The sequence below is a fragment of the Onychomys torridus genome, chromosome 8, assembly GCF_903995425.1.
Source record: "Onychomys torridus chromosome 8, mOncTor1.1, whole genome shotgun sequence".
In the NCBI taxonomy this organism is placed as follows: Eukaryota; Metazoa; Chordata; class Mammalia; order Rodentia; family Cricetidae; genus Onychomys; species Onychomys torridus.
Window position 1 is genome coordinate 22,178,300 of NC_050450.1, and position 14,296 is coordinate 22,192,595.

The following is a 14,296-nucleotide window of genomic DNA, read 5'->3' on the forward strand; positions in this document are numbered from 1 at the left end:
CTTTGCTCCTGACCCCAATAACTTCAACGTCTATGGTCAAATGGAGGAGATACTGGTTTCTAGTTTAAAACAAAACACCACATCCCAAGATTTTCTGTTTCTGCCATCTGCTGGACAAATGCTGAAATGGAAACCAGATTATATTTATTGACACAGGAGGGAGTTTCTGACCTTGGCTCTTCTTAGAACTGGTGAACAGGAAAAAAAAAACCCATTAACTGTTGGACAGGCTGGCTTTAGAGCATGGTTTCAAGTGAAATAGCCATTTTTCATACCAAAATTAGGCTTTTATAATTTCCTAAATAAATGAAAGTTTTGATTTTGGAAATGGGTATATAGAGAAATAAAACGGTCATATGTATCTGGTCTATCCTTAGTAGATTAAATTAAGACTTTCTTATGATTAAATTTATAACCTCTGTACACATACATTATATGTATAAGTCATGGAGTTGATTCTTCAGGGCCATGAAAAAAATCTTATCTGTATGATCTCTAAGAAAATAAATGAGGAAGTAGGTTTCCATAGCAACTAAAACCATAAGTCACTAATACTCTACTAACATTAGTGTTTAAAATTTTTCATAATGTGTGGTGCTCTAAAATATGCTCAGATTTGTTATGTTTTTGGGCCATAACTATGGCATAGTTACTGTACATTGCTTTTAAGATGTTTCCTTTATAAAATATAAAGAAAGTTAGTATAAGAAAGACTTAAATAAGGCAAGAGAGAAATAGTGCCCCTCAAATGTAAATTAAGATGGGCACGTTACAGGTCTCTAATCTCAATACTTAGGTGGCTGAGGCAGGAAGACCAGGAGATTAAGTTCATCTGTGGTGCCATGTCAAGTCTGAGGTCAACCTGGGCTACACGAAACACTGTTTCAAGAAAGAAAGCCATAAAATAACACAAGTCAGTTTGCTTTAAAGTAGAATTTTCTTATGTGCTGCTGGTTTCAAATATAAAAGGTGTGAAGCTATCATATTCAATGACTTGTGTAAACATTCATCTCCTGTTAGGATCAAAGATGACTCAGAGTACTATTAACATGTTAGTAAATGTTTATGGTCATTGTGTGTGTGTCAGACATCAGACAGAGTGTTTACTTATCTTAGTGGCCACAGTAAGCCAGTACACTAGATTGTCTCCTTTGCTGGATGATGACATCAAGTCCCCGAGAAATAGAATGATTTGCTGAGGTTTACCCAGTAATTGAAGAGCCAAGATTTCAAACCTCATCTGTCTCTTTTTGTTCTTATGTGATGAAGTATTTCTATATAGGGATTCCCCTCCTCTCATCTACACCATGGTTTAGTAACGGTAAATTCAAATTTTATAGCAAACAACAAATCCTGGTCATTTATCCCCACCGCCTTCATGACTGTTAACATCTTCATCAGATGGCCAACCATAGCATTATGAGTAAAATCTTGAAAAGATAAACTAACCTTCTCAGCCCTGCTAATTGAGATGGAACAGAGACTTCAAAGTCTCCTCAGAAAATACCACATGGTACAAATCACTGATCACAAGTACAGATATTAGCTACATGATGCCTGCAGCCCCAACATAAACAATCATTTGAGGGAAGTGATTTTTAAGTTGTCAAAATTTAATGGTATCTATCAAAAAAGTGACCTCTTTGAGCTGGGTCTCCAAATGCTGTGTTCAGTTATCTGCACTACTGCCACTGTGCTGTAATTTTTAGCTGATTACACATTAGTTCATTTAGCTTTGTTTCCTCTTCCCTACTGTGCCACACTATTAAACGAAAGAGAGGGGCCTGGCATCCCTCTGTGCACAGAGCTGGTATTGTCACAGTGTAATAAGGATACATCCAGTCAAACAGCATGGTGTAGCTGGTCTTTGTGTTCAGTGCAAAGGCAATCCCTCGAAGATCTCTTGCCAGCCCGATCAACATACGCTGTCAGTGGGAAAGAGACACAGTAATTGATTTTCACGTTAGCGCAGAGCAGATGGAGTAATAATCAGGCAATAATGACCACATATCTGATTCTGATTCATTAGCTAAAATGTCTCGCTCAGACCCCTTTCCATAGAAAACCATAGACTCTTTAATAAACAGACCATCAATCTGCTGAGCAACTCCACTTTGCTTCTTATAAATTGAGCTAAGTCTTAATTCCAGGAGCATAGAAACATTGAGATGCAATATATGTTTTATCTGAATACTGCCAAATTAAAAAAAAAAAACAAAATAAAACAGGACTCATAATTTCACAAGAGATATATAGTCTATACATTATTTAATAACAAATCTCAACCAATTGGCTTGACTAAAATCAATCTCACTATACAATTTAGTCTGACCTAGAAATGCACTGGCATTTAAAGACCCCAAAGAAAAGTTGCAATAACTCAGGACAAGAGGTGACCTACTGCATTATGATATACTCAGAAAGGAAGCCCTACTGTTCAAGTTAGTGAATGATGTCAGGAAAAAAGTTCTGTATTTAATGTCACAAGACTCTGGAACTGAACTCTTTGCTTAATTCTTATAGTTTATCCATCTTAGTTTCCCCATCTATCAAAGGGGCTAATTATAATTATGGCCATTCTATCGACCTGCGACGAGAAATCCGTTTGTGTGCAAAAATGCCTAGCAATAGCCTGACAAACAGTAAGTGTGGTTCACAAATGGTTTTAGAAGGGAGAGGGGAGCCAAACCAAACCTCCTTGACATGAATAAAAAGGATCTGACTCATACTCTGGACTCTTAATTAAGCTGTCCTTAGGATGATGATTGGGAAGAGAAAAGAAAACCCGTGAACAGATGCCAGAATGTCAGAACAAAGAGCACGAATAAACATAATTGCCCAACAAGGAGGTGTGATTGCTGAGATATGCAACCGTGATTTCTGAATATATTGCTTCAGTAGAAATGGTAAGTCAGAAAATGGTTTTAGGATCTCTACAGATTGACTTTGGTAGAGAATAGAAATCTGTCCAGTAAGATGCCTAAGTTATCAAGCAGGCAATGAATTTTGACCATTTTAATTATGGAGGACATTTCAAAGGAACAAATTATAGCAAGCAGTCAGACATTCTGCTTCTCCTACCTAACAGGCAACTCAATGTACCTGGTTGTCCAGGGGACTACTCAATTTCTATTTCTAACAGTTTACAGAATGACGGGAACCCAAAGTTCTGAATCTGAAAACTTCTAATTTCAATTTTTTCTGCTTAAAATGACTCATTTAGCTTTCTCCCATAACATCATCAGCTTCCACTTTTCTACAGTCACCAGGCCTCCTCATAATTACCTCAAGTTACTGTTACTTTTTAAAATTGCTTATTATTCAGTTTTTTTTCTCACCAGTTAGAACTAGTCTCTTTCTCAGCTTCCCTCTTTCTTTGCAGCCTCCAGAACAAAATCTGCTTGCTGTCTGTGAAGCGCCCTCTGAACACTGGCATTCTGGCCGCCGTCTACGAAGCGCCCTCTGAACACTGGCATTCTGGCCACCGTCTACGAAGCGCCCTCTGAACACTGGCATTCTGGCCGCCGTCTACGAAGCGCCCTCTGAACACTGGCATTCTGGCTGCCGTCAAGGCTGTCCTAAGGATTCTACTTGGCTTTGCCATTTATTACAGCACTTTTTAAAAATTCTGTTTTTATGTACACTTATACAGGCTACTCTTCAGGTAATTTTGAGTTTCCATACACATATAAGATATCCATTATTCAATTCTAAATTAATGAACAAGAACCATGAATTTTACTTTTTTCCTTGTGCAAAGGGCTTTTCATAAAATGTCATCATACAAAAGGTTAATTTTTATTTGGTCAGACTTCCTTCCTTGGAGGTACCAGGTTGATATAAATGCTCTAATTAAGCAAATCTATGGTCTTTTTAAAACAGTAAAATGTGGCCATAAAATTATACTAATGTTTTACTTTTGGAAAGTGTTACCTCAGAGCAGAGACAGCATATAACAAACTAAGCATAAGTTTTAGATAGATTCACTCTAGCTGTAAAGTGTAGTAGTGTTAATATAAGAAACAGATTCATTATATTAAAAAAAAATAGCAGTCCTCTCAGGGCAGCCTAGAATCTACACACATACATAAACAACTCTACAGGAGAATTTTCTCAATACTCAGCTCTGGCATGAAACAGACAGCCTCAACCAGGAGCTCATACTAGCTAGCAAATAACCCAGAATCTTAGGGACAGGGGGCAGATCTAAAGGGTGATAATTTTCTTGAGGCACATTTGAGGAGTGGGGTAGGTCTAGTGATCTACTCCTATGGACTCCTTTTTGGAGAGTTCAAGAAGAAACTGCTGAGAGCTTCAGTCCGCGGCATGGTGAACAGTTGTCTGTGTGCCAAGTGTGAGACGGATGGGCTGGGAAACAGCTGAAACGCAGCTCCTTCCACCCTGACCCCCAAACAGGGTTTCTAATGGGAAGTCTGACAGACCCTTTACTGTAGTGGCACTACTGGGGCAGCTATAATATTATCCTCATAATTCTACTATATAATAACAACAAAGAAAAAGAAGGTGAAGGGTCATTGTGCTTTGTCTTTAGAATTAAGATGGCTGTCTTCATCCTTACAGCATACTCTTAATTCTGGAGACACATCTTAATAACCTCTAAATAGTTCCAACAAAAGAGCCGTGTCAGAGGAATGAGCAGGCCCCAAGGTGTTTCAACTGGAGTGTTTTCATCTGCCTTTATTGCTCTATCCCTCTCCAGAATTAAGGCAATAACCTGTGATAAATTATTCAGGAACTGCTACAGGGATCAAAGCAAAATCATTCTGTTAAAGTGCTGTTTGCAACATTTGGCACTTAGTGCGAAAACTTTTAATGTGCGCATGCTGAAAATCAAGGATTTTAAATAATTTAACATCGGGGAGTTTTTACGAAGGGACTAAAGATAGCAGGTTCCTATTTAACTGCTCATCTTCCTCTGAGAAGTTTTCATTCATTTTTCTTAAAACCTGTGACGTCATGGCTGAATTGAAAAATATGCATGGGCTAGGGTAACAGCACACTATATTTTAATATGGATAAAAGGATGGGGGATGGGAAGCATGAAACATCACGAAATAATACTCCGGAATCAGGATTTTTGTTGTTGTTTTGTTTTGTTTCTTTCTTTCCCCTTGACTATGGAGAGAGAAAAACCGAAAACAAAACAAAATCTCAAGACAAAAATTCAACATTCTCTTCAATTTTATTAGGACTAAGTAAGGAAAACAAAGTTATAAATAAGGGCTTTTCAGCATTTCAGTATTTCAGTTTGGCAACATAGGTCCTAAACGCTGCATTTGAAAAGTATCTATAAATAGGGATTTAGATGATCCTGGTAAGGGTTGCAAATTAAATGAATTTGGCAGTCCTGCAGCATTTTCATAGAGATATTTTAACAACATCACCTCCTGTGGATTGGAATACTAAATACTTTATTGGAGAACAAAACAGAACTGTTTTTATCTTTAGTACTTGCAAAATGAAATACCTGAGAGCACCTTTGCATGTATTATTTATTCACCATGATAGAAAAATTGCCTTAACCTAATAAATTACATTTAAGAGCATTAATGCAAAAGTTTTGTTTATGATAAAGCAACAGATTTCGTTCCTTATTGGTAGCTTTAAGCACCAAGTTTTCTTCATACAAATTAGACAGATGGTGCTTACAGTAGAATTTACTAAAGGTCTGTCACAACAAATGCAGCCAAGCTGCATATTTAATCACTGCAGAATCTTGTCTACCTGCAGCTGCCAACTGCTAATCCAATTTCCCTGATAAATGTGGCAAGAGACACGATCAGCAATAAAGAGCATCTAACTCCATTTTCCTGCAGGGCGTCTTTTGATGAACATTTAGGACGGAAGCACGGAGTGCTCTGTGTGGCCTTGGTTCGTGGCAGCTGCATGCATTCTGAGGCACAGTTCTCAGGTTACTCACTTAATTCTGCTACTATCATTACGTTGCTATTGATCTCAGTAGCTGTTGCCTACACAGCATTACTCTAGATGAAGCTGAATCAGGCAGTTATCATGCATCAAACTTGCTCAAAAGCCTGGAGATTTCCCCTTAATTACTTGTGATTTTATTTGCAAATACCGTTAAAGTGTAATCAAGCAGTCACTTTCCAGGGTCGTTAAGAACTTGCTAGTTTAGGGATATATCACTGGAACTCCATTAAAAATGACTCTAGGAAGATGGTTTCTATCAAACTAGATGGAATTACATCCAAACAGGCTTGGAATATAATGAAATCTTCAAATGAGACAAATGTAATTTTTATAAAGATGGCAGTTTTTAACCTCACCAAATCTTTTTGATAAGGGGTAGCAAGGACTACTTAAAGGCTGCAAAGATTCTGTTGGTCAGAAGCATTTGGAGACATCTAAAAAATATAGTTAGTTTGGCTAGGAACTGACAAAGAATTCAGGAACATCATATAAACAAAGAAAAATTAAGATCTTACTTTTTAAAATTTTATGACTATGTTATCCTGATAAGCACATAGTTCAAGAACTTCATTTTAAACTAAAAGGAATAGCATGTGGGTAATTATTTGTTCACAGAAGAATTGTCTACATATCAGTAACGGCTACCCTTTTCTAATTGGTTTCATGGTATTTGTGTGCGTGTATACAAGAGAAAGAGTAAGAGAGGGAGGGAGGAAATGAGAAGAGACGCCAAAAAGATGGTTCATATTTCAACCTATTTCAAATAACAATAACATGTGACTAGGGCATCATCAACAAGGGCACCTACTTCTCTGGAGTATATTTATTATTCTTAAAAAATAATAATCAGTGCCAATCTATTTTACTATAGCTCCAATACAGTGTAATTTCAGGAGACACTATTTCTGTTTGGCAAAGCTCCTGCTTCCCATCCCCCATGTTAAAATATGGGGCTGTTCTGTCACAAACAGCTTGCTACACTTAAGGATTTTACTAATAAAACATAATGTTGTCTTAGATATTATGACTGTTGCCACAGCTGAACTGACTTGTCAAATCAATCCTAATATGGCTCCCACAGGCACATAAAGCCTTATTTAGCTATCAGTTATCCTAATCACTTTGTTCAGTTTAAGAATGCAACACTTCAAGACTGGATCCTATTTATACACATATGCCTAGCCATTTAATAAAGTCTTGATTTATATAAATTCTTATTTAAAAAAATCTTCAGAGATGCAGGGTTTTAGCATGTGTGCATGTCTATATGGATATGCTGAAACACACAGAGCAGGGTGAATGGGAGGCAGCAATGTTTAGAGTGGATTGTCCACGAGAACTGTGCTATCACAGTCAGATAGATCTGCACCATCTAACCATGAACTGACTGTCCTAAGCCAGTCACTGGCCTCACCGTTCATTTGCATCCAAAACTAGAAGAGTGCTTACATTAAAGCACATCTCACAAGCATATTACTTAGAAATGTGGGCCTGAGACACACATAAACAAATATACGAGGAACTTCTATGGTGTTAGGCACTGAGAAAGAATACTTGTCCTTCCTCATGTCTGGAAACAAACTCACCTTCACTTCTTCTTGTTTAAAGTTGTTGTTGAATATTTGCAAAACTGTTTCAAAAGAGACTGTGAGAGGCAGCATAAAATTCTCAAATTCATCCTCATCTTCACCTACAGAAGAAACAAAAGGGTTGCTATGGTTTAAAACGCATGCTAATGTACATCAGCCTCGACACTGAGCGCTTCATTCAGGTTTAGAAATGTTCCTTTACACCAAATGAAACAGCAATGTTACTCAACAGCCACTTCACCCCTATCTTTTTACTGGCTCTAACTGACTCATGCCCGGGCATTTCTACCCAACCTTACTTCCTGGGGCCCCCAGAGTTTCCCTACTTTCAAAGCTTTACAGACAACATTCTCTCCTTTTCCTTTTTTCTCTTTTGGTGCCAAGGCCCCAAAGGGCTCACAGAGTCAAGTGTTCAGATAGTTCTAAGTTATATTCTTTTATTAGGTAGTTCTAAGTTATTATATTCTTTCATTTATATTCTTTAAAAAATTAGCTTATGGGGGCTGGAGAGATAACTGCCTCAGTAGTTAAGAGCACTTGATGCTCTTACAGAGGATCTGAGTTCTGTTCCCAACACCGACATCAGGCAGCTAACAACTGCCTCTAACTCTCGCTCCATGGGATCCAACACCCTCTTCTGGGGGCATACAGTCTCAAATATACACATGTGCATAAATCCAAACAAATCTTTAAAAATTAACTTATTAATAAATGACAAAAGGATGAGGTCCCCTCATGATTAATTAGATTTCAATTGTTCTCCACGGAACACTTCCTGTTCATTATGGACAAGAGTAAAAAGAGGTATTACCTATTAATTTTTCATATAAAGGTAGACCTATATTTTCTTTAAGAATTCTGTCAAAACAGAATCCTCACACACTAATAATACACATACTATTCTTTTCAAAATTGGCTTCTCTGAAATTAGATTGGACCCTGGTTCATCCTATGCCACAGGGAACCATTTACTAATGAAACATCAGAAAAAGCTAATATGTCTTGCTAAAAGTGCCACTTAGAAGAGAACTATATGGTTCAGACCTTCTGATTTCTGTGCTATTAGTGGTTTTAAAATACAGCATTTGATAGTAAACAACTTCAGAGAAGAGACTAGTGGTCCTCAATGGTTGATACTTGCTTTAGAAGCATTACCTGGGGCTTATGACATGCCAACTTCTAGGTTCCAATCCAGTCCTACTCTACTGCATCAGAATCTCTGGGCATAGAAGAGCAACTGTTTTAGCAAGCTTTCCAGATGATTCAGGTGCCTGTCAACTTTAGAGAAACTGATGTACTCATCCTTATGCAGATGATGAAGTCCAAGACCACATACAAACACAAGTAATCAATAGTAGAGCTTTTGACTCTTTAGTAGTGGCTGATTTGGTTGACTCTCATCTTTTATGATTTCCCTCTCCCCTTAAAACCTATATAATTTGTCTTTAGAGTCCAACAGAATAGAGAACACAAAAAAAGATGCCAAAAGTCAATCAATCTTTCCTGGTGTTCTAGTCATAGGTTAAGATCTTAGGTAAAGACTAAGCCAGGCCAATTTATAATCTATGCTCTGTCAAGTGGCTATGTGACCATATCATTCCTCATATCCAGCACTGTTTGTCACAGAAGTTATTTTCAAGGCTTGCATCCAAAGATGTCATCTAAAGATGGCTACTCTCTTCCCAGATATTACATACAAGCACTTCATCTCCTTCCTATGTCTGTTATATGTCCCCCTCATTTTCAATCACACATTTAATAATACCAGCAACACTGTAGCCACTTACATGATACCATCATCATTTGATCAAGGCCTCTATGCACTGAAGGAGAGGAAATTTATAATATGCACATGTTAATTTTTAACTACTAACCTACACTGGCCACTATCTTGGGTTTAGCTTCAGTGTGCTGCCATAGTATGCTACTGTTTTCCTGTGGTAGGTGATTACGCAGGGCTCTGCAGTACACAGATTCAGGGATCTGACTTTTACCACACATTATTTTACCTTGAATATTTTACTAATCACTGAATCTCAGCTTCCTCATATACAAAATAAAAATATAACTATCTATCTTTAAAGTTTCTGTAAAGATTAAATGCTAAAATACATGAAAAATAGATGTTTCATATATACTATGACTTATAGTACATATATAATAGTATTGCAGTATTAGCTCTGAAAATAGTGTCTGCTGCTACTAGGAAGGTACTATGTTTGAATGAAAAACAGTTGTTCAACAAGTTTCCAAAGTCTTGGGTCTGGTCTGATTAAAAGTCCAAGCCTGTAATATCAGTACTTGGAAGTAGAAGCAGGGGGATCAGGAGTTCAAAGGCAGGCTCAGCTACTTGAAAACCTATTACATTATTATTATTATTATTATTATTATTATTATTATTACTACTACTACTGCTACTGCTACTGCTACTACTACTGCTACTGCTACTGCTACTGCTACTACTACTACTGCTACTACTACTACTGCTACTACTACTACTATTTTAAAAACTCTTGATATTTAAAAAAAGGGCCTTGGGAGGTAGCTCCATGGTAGAATAGTAACAGTGCCTAGCATCTGTGAAAGACCTGGGTTCAAACATTACCACCACAAAGCAAACACAAAAAAGATTCTAGGAAAAAACAAAAGCCTACTCTAATAAATAGTAGAAGTGACTATTGACAAATCCTAGGTATAGACTACACATGCACACTGAATTTAAAAACACAATCTTACTCTATGATAAAGTGTTTTCTAAAAATGATTAACAGGAAGAGTGAGAGTTATTCCTGCAGACAGAGGAGTGCTGGAAAGAGGGGACACTCAAGCTTCAGTCCTGGCTCTGCTACTGTTAGCTGTCTGCCGTCTAAGCTTTAGTGTTGTCCTCATCTGTAACGAAGAGACACAGTGTTTACTTCTGAAGTTAGCTGTGAGGATAAGTGACAAAGCATCTGCACCTCCCTGCTGGCACTCCATAAATGACAGCCATTAGCATTTTCGTTGTCTCGAGGTCAACATGGACTTAGAGAGGTGATTATGATAATTAAATAAAGTGTGACCACAGGACTGCCAGCCCAGTAAATATCCTTCCTTTGGGAATGAAGCGTCTGCAACAAAGCTTCGACTTTTCCCATGCAAAGAGATGTTTATTCATAACAAACACAATTCCGAGCTTCTGCATTTCAACTTTATATTTTGAGCTACAGATAAACCAATCTTCCAGATTCCATCTATTTCATGAATCCGAATTCTTGAGGCCCACTCAATAGGCAGGAAACCATGCCTGGTCTTAGAAATATAAGGTCATGGATATTAGAACAGAACTTACTACTGCTATTATCAGACCAGCACAATTTCTAACTGCATTCTAAAACTTCTCCTTATACTCACAGATAAGTGCAGCTCTCACCTCTTAAGAAGCTTCTCTTTACAGTAAATGGAGACAATTACAGAAAATCACAACTGGTCATAATGCAGAGATCAACAGAATGTGGGGAACTCAGTGAAATATCTATAACACAACTCCCGCACTGAAGGCTCAGGAAACATGGAGGCAGAGGAGCCACAGAGAGGTAAAGAACCAGAGGACCACAGAGATTGCATCTCAGAAATAACCGGGAAGGTCCACTGATGATACAGCAATAATATGGCTGCCAAAACAAGATCTGAACAATGACAATATTAACAGATATAATAATGGGGTAGGGCTCAATTTAATCTGGTCTCACCCTACACAAGTAACAACTAGTGACTACTGAGAAAGGGGGAATTAGCTTTTACAGGGATGAGATCCTTAAGTGGTCAGCCCTAAGATCATTTAACCATATACACATAAGCCATACTAAGTGGACTCAGCAAGTTTTGTGTGTGTGTGTGTGTGTGTGTGTGTGTGTGTGTGTGTGTGTGTGTGTGTGTAACAGTAACAGTCAAAGGAAAAGAGGTCATCAGTTAGAGAGGGCGTGGGGAGTGACATGACAAGGCTGGGAGAGGAGACATGAGAAGGGATGAAGACAGAGGAAATGAAAATGGGAAGTAACACAATTGTATTTCAAATACATTTTAATAAAAATTAAAAAAAATAAAGATTTCAGATGGGCGGTGGTGGCGCAAGCCTTTAATCCCAGCACTTAGGAGGCAGAGGCAGAGGCAGAGGCAGAGGCAGAGGCAGAGGCAGAGGCAGAGGCAGAGGCAGAGGCAGATGGATCTCTAAGTTTGAGGCTATCCTAATCTACAGAGCAAATTCCAGGACAGCCAGGGCTACACAGAGAAACCCTGTCTTGAAAAACAACAAACAAAACCCCAACGATTTCATCATGTGTTAAAAACAGTACAGTAAACAGGGACGTGAGAGGCAGTGCTACTGTATGCAGCACATTCATTCACAGGCCTCTTCTGCCCACTGGTCTCAAGTGACTCCTCCCACCATCATTTCCACCCCGCTTTTCTGTTCTTACTGGAGTTACTACGACTGGCTAGGACCTCTTACATATGTTGTCATTTGTTTTCTTTGTTAGAATATAACTGTTTCGGGGAGGGATGTGATCTACATTGATCACAGCTCTCTCTCCAGTATTTACAACAGGGTCTGGATGAAGTCAGAACTGAATTTAGTCAAAGAACACACTCATGGCTCTTACTATATTCAACAAACTGATGGAACTCACAATCCCATGAAATCCTACAATCTCAATTTTTTTATGTGAACAGAGAAGCCCAAAAGAATTAAGTAGCTTGCCAAATATTTTCCAGCTGATAAATGCCAGTGATGATCTGAGATCCCGATCATCTGTTTTGTTCTTGAGTTCATGCTCTTCCCCAGTATCTCTGATGGAGTGGAAGACAACAAAATTATGGAGTGAAGTCTGACAAAGACTCTTGAATTTGGAGTTGCAAAAGACAGAAGAGAGTAAAAAGCAGTGTGGTGCTGGTGAGGAAAGTAGGATCCCTAGGCAGCAGTGAGTTTAAAGAAGCCAGTGGAGGAGGAAGGCCATCAGCAGTGCCTCCATTGCACTTAGTGCTCTTTCTGTGTGACTGCATGCTTATGTCTTACTGCCTAAGCTGGAAAACTGGCTCCTTTAATCATCACCCATTAAGGACTTCTCCCTCCCTCGCTCACATTGTCTACAGAGGTGCCATTTACTGGTCCTGATGCAAAAGAAGAAACGAGATGTCCTGAAGTTTTAAACTCAAGGATGATATGCAAAATGTACATATCAGGGTCTTATGAATAAGGCTGACTTTTTCTAGTAAGTCAGAGGTCTCAAAACGAGTATGACTTATAGGTAAAGTATTTATTAACAAACTACCCTCAACTCTGAAAGGTAAGTCATATTAATACACACTTTAAGTTCTTCATCACCCATAAAAAGAAAAGATAAGTTTGTGGGTTTTTTTTTTTTTTTTTGGCTTTTAGGACACCCCCAAGCAAATCACCTTCCTAGGTTTCTGGGGATAAGTTTGAATAGAAAAGTTATTGTTTTTATATGTTCCAAAATTTTCTTCCTTCAGAGAAAACATTCAGAATAGGGGTTTTCTTGGTGTGTCGGCCGCCAAATACTTGAGTTTTAGTACATTTCATTTATTGTTGTGCACAGTTTCAAACCTTGGACACTTGAGGGATGGTGAGAGGAAGGTCAAGAGTTTAAGGGGACTCTCAGCTACATAGTGAGTGTGCAGTTAGACTGGGTTCTAGAAGACCCCGCCTCAAAAATCCAAACTAAACCAACAAAACCCCACCCAAAGCAATCAACTTCACACCAAATCACATTTGAAGGGTGGTGAGTTTAAAATAGTTGACTCCTGTTCCAGGAGCTGAGAACTGAAGCCCAGGGGTGAGGTGGTACAACCAGTGCAGTATGGTGAGACAGGCACTATGCAAGAGTTTTGCAGTTATTGAGGAACTACAGAATTGCCACCTGACTCCAAGGCAGCTGGAGGCATATCACCGCAGAAAAACTTGTAAGCCGACAGACACTGTGTGCACTTATAAACAAAGCACTCAATAGGCAGAGGCAGGAGGACTCCAGGTCCAGGAAGGTCTAGGTCACAGAGGGATAACCTGTCTCAAACAAAACCAAACAGTCTATATTTAATATTCATAGCAGCATTATTTCATAATAGCCAAAAGGTAGAAACATTTCAAATCCAAACCAATTATTTAAGTTGAAGAGTAGATGAGGTAGATGTATGTGTGTCTATACATAGAAATATCAAGCCATCAAAAGTGGAAAAGTATCAGTATATGCTAAAACATGGGATAAGCCTCAAAATTATTATACTAAGCTAAGGACAGACACAGAGGCCATGGTTCAATTTCTTTTCAGTATTCACTCTAGGACAAATCCAGACAGAAAGCAGTTCAGTGGTTGCCAGGAGAAGAGCTAGGTTGGGATGAAAATGTTTTGGACTTACATAATGGTGGTGGTTACACAACCTTGTAAATACTCTAAATATGATGAATACCCTTGGATGGTACATTTAAAAATGTCAATTTTATGGCACCAGAGCTTAAAAAGAAAACAAAACCACTGCCATGACAGAAATCTGAGTTTACCTTCCTCTCCTTGAAATATATACACACAGTGAATCTTGAGTTCCTCAAATTTGAAAGCGGACAGTGGCTGGATCATTGGGGCCTTGGTAAAGTGGGCAAGGAGAGAGAAATAACAAGTAACTATAGTAATTATAAATGATGGTAGCCAACAGCCGCTAAGCATATACTGCATGATAAACACTATGAAATGCTTTGGCATTTG

At 38.4% G+C, this 14,296-nt stretch overlaps 1 protein-coding gene across 1 annotated transcript in view; it reads right to left on the bottom strand.

Moving 5' to 3' along the window:
- Ranbp17 (RAN binding protein 17) overlaps positions 1 to 14,296 on the bottom strand; it is a 327,894-nt gene that overhangs the window by 79,368 nt on the left and 234,230 nt on the right. Inside the window, exons 20-21 of the mRNA XM_036198233.1 lie at positions 7,539 to 7,642; positions 1,837 to 1,925 (exon numbers count right to left, since the gene is read on the bottom strand). Of these exons, the coding sequence (XP_036054126.1) occupies positions 1,837 to 1,925; positions 7,539 to 7,642 (193 nt within the window). The remainder of the gene's footprint in view (positions 1 to 1,836; positions 1,926 to 7,538; positions 7,643 to 14,296) is intronic.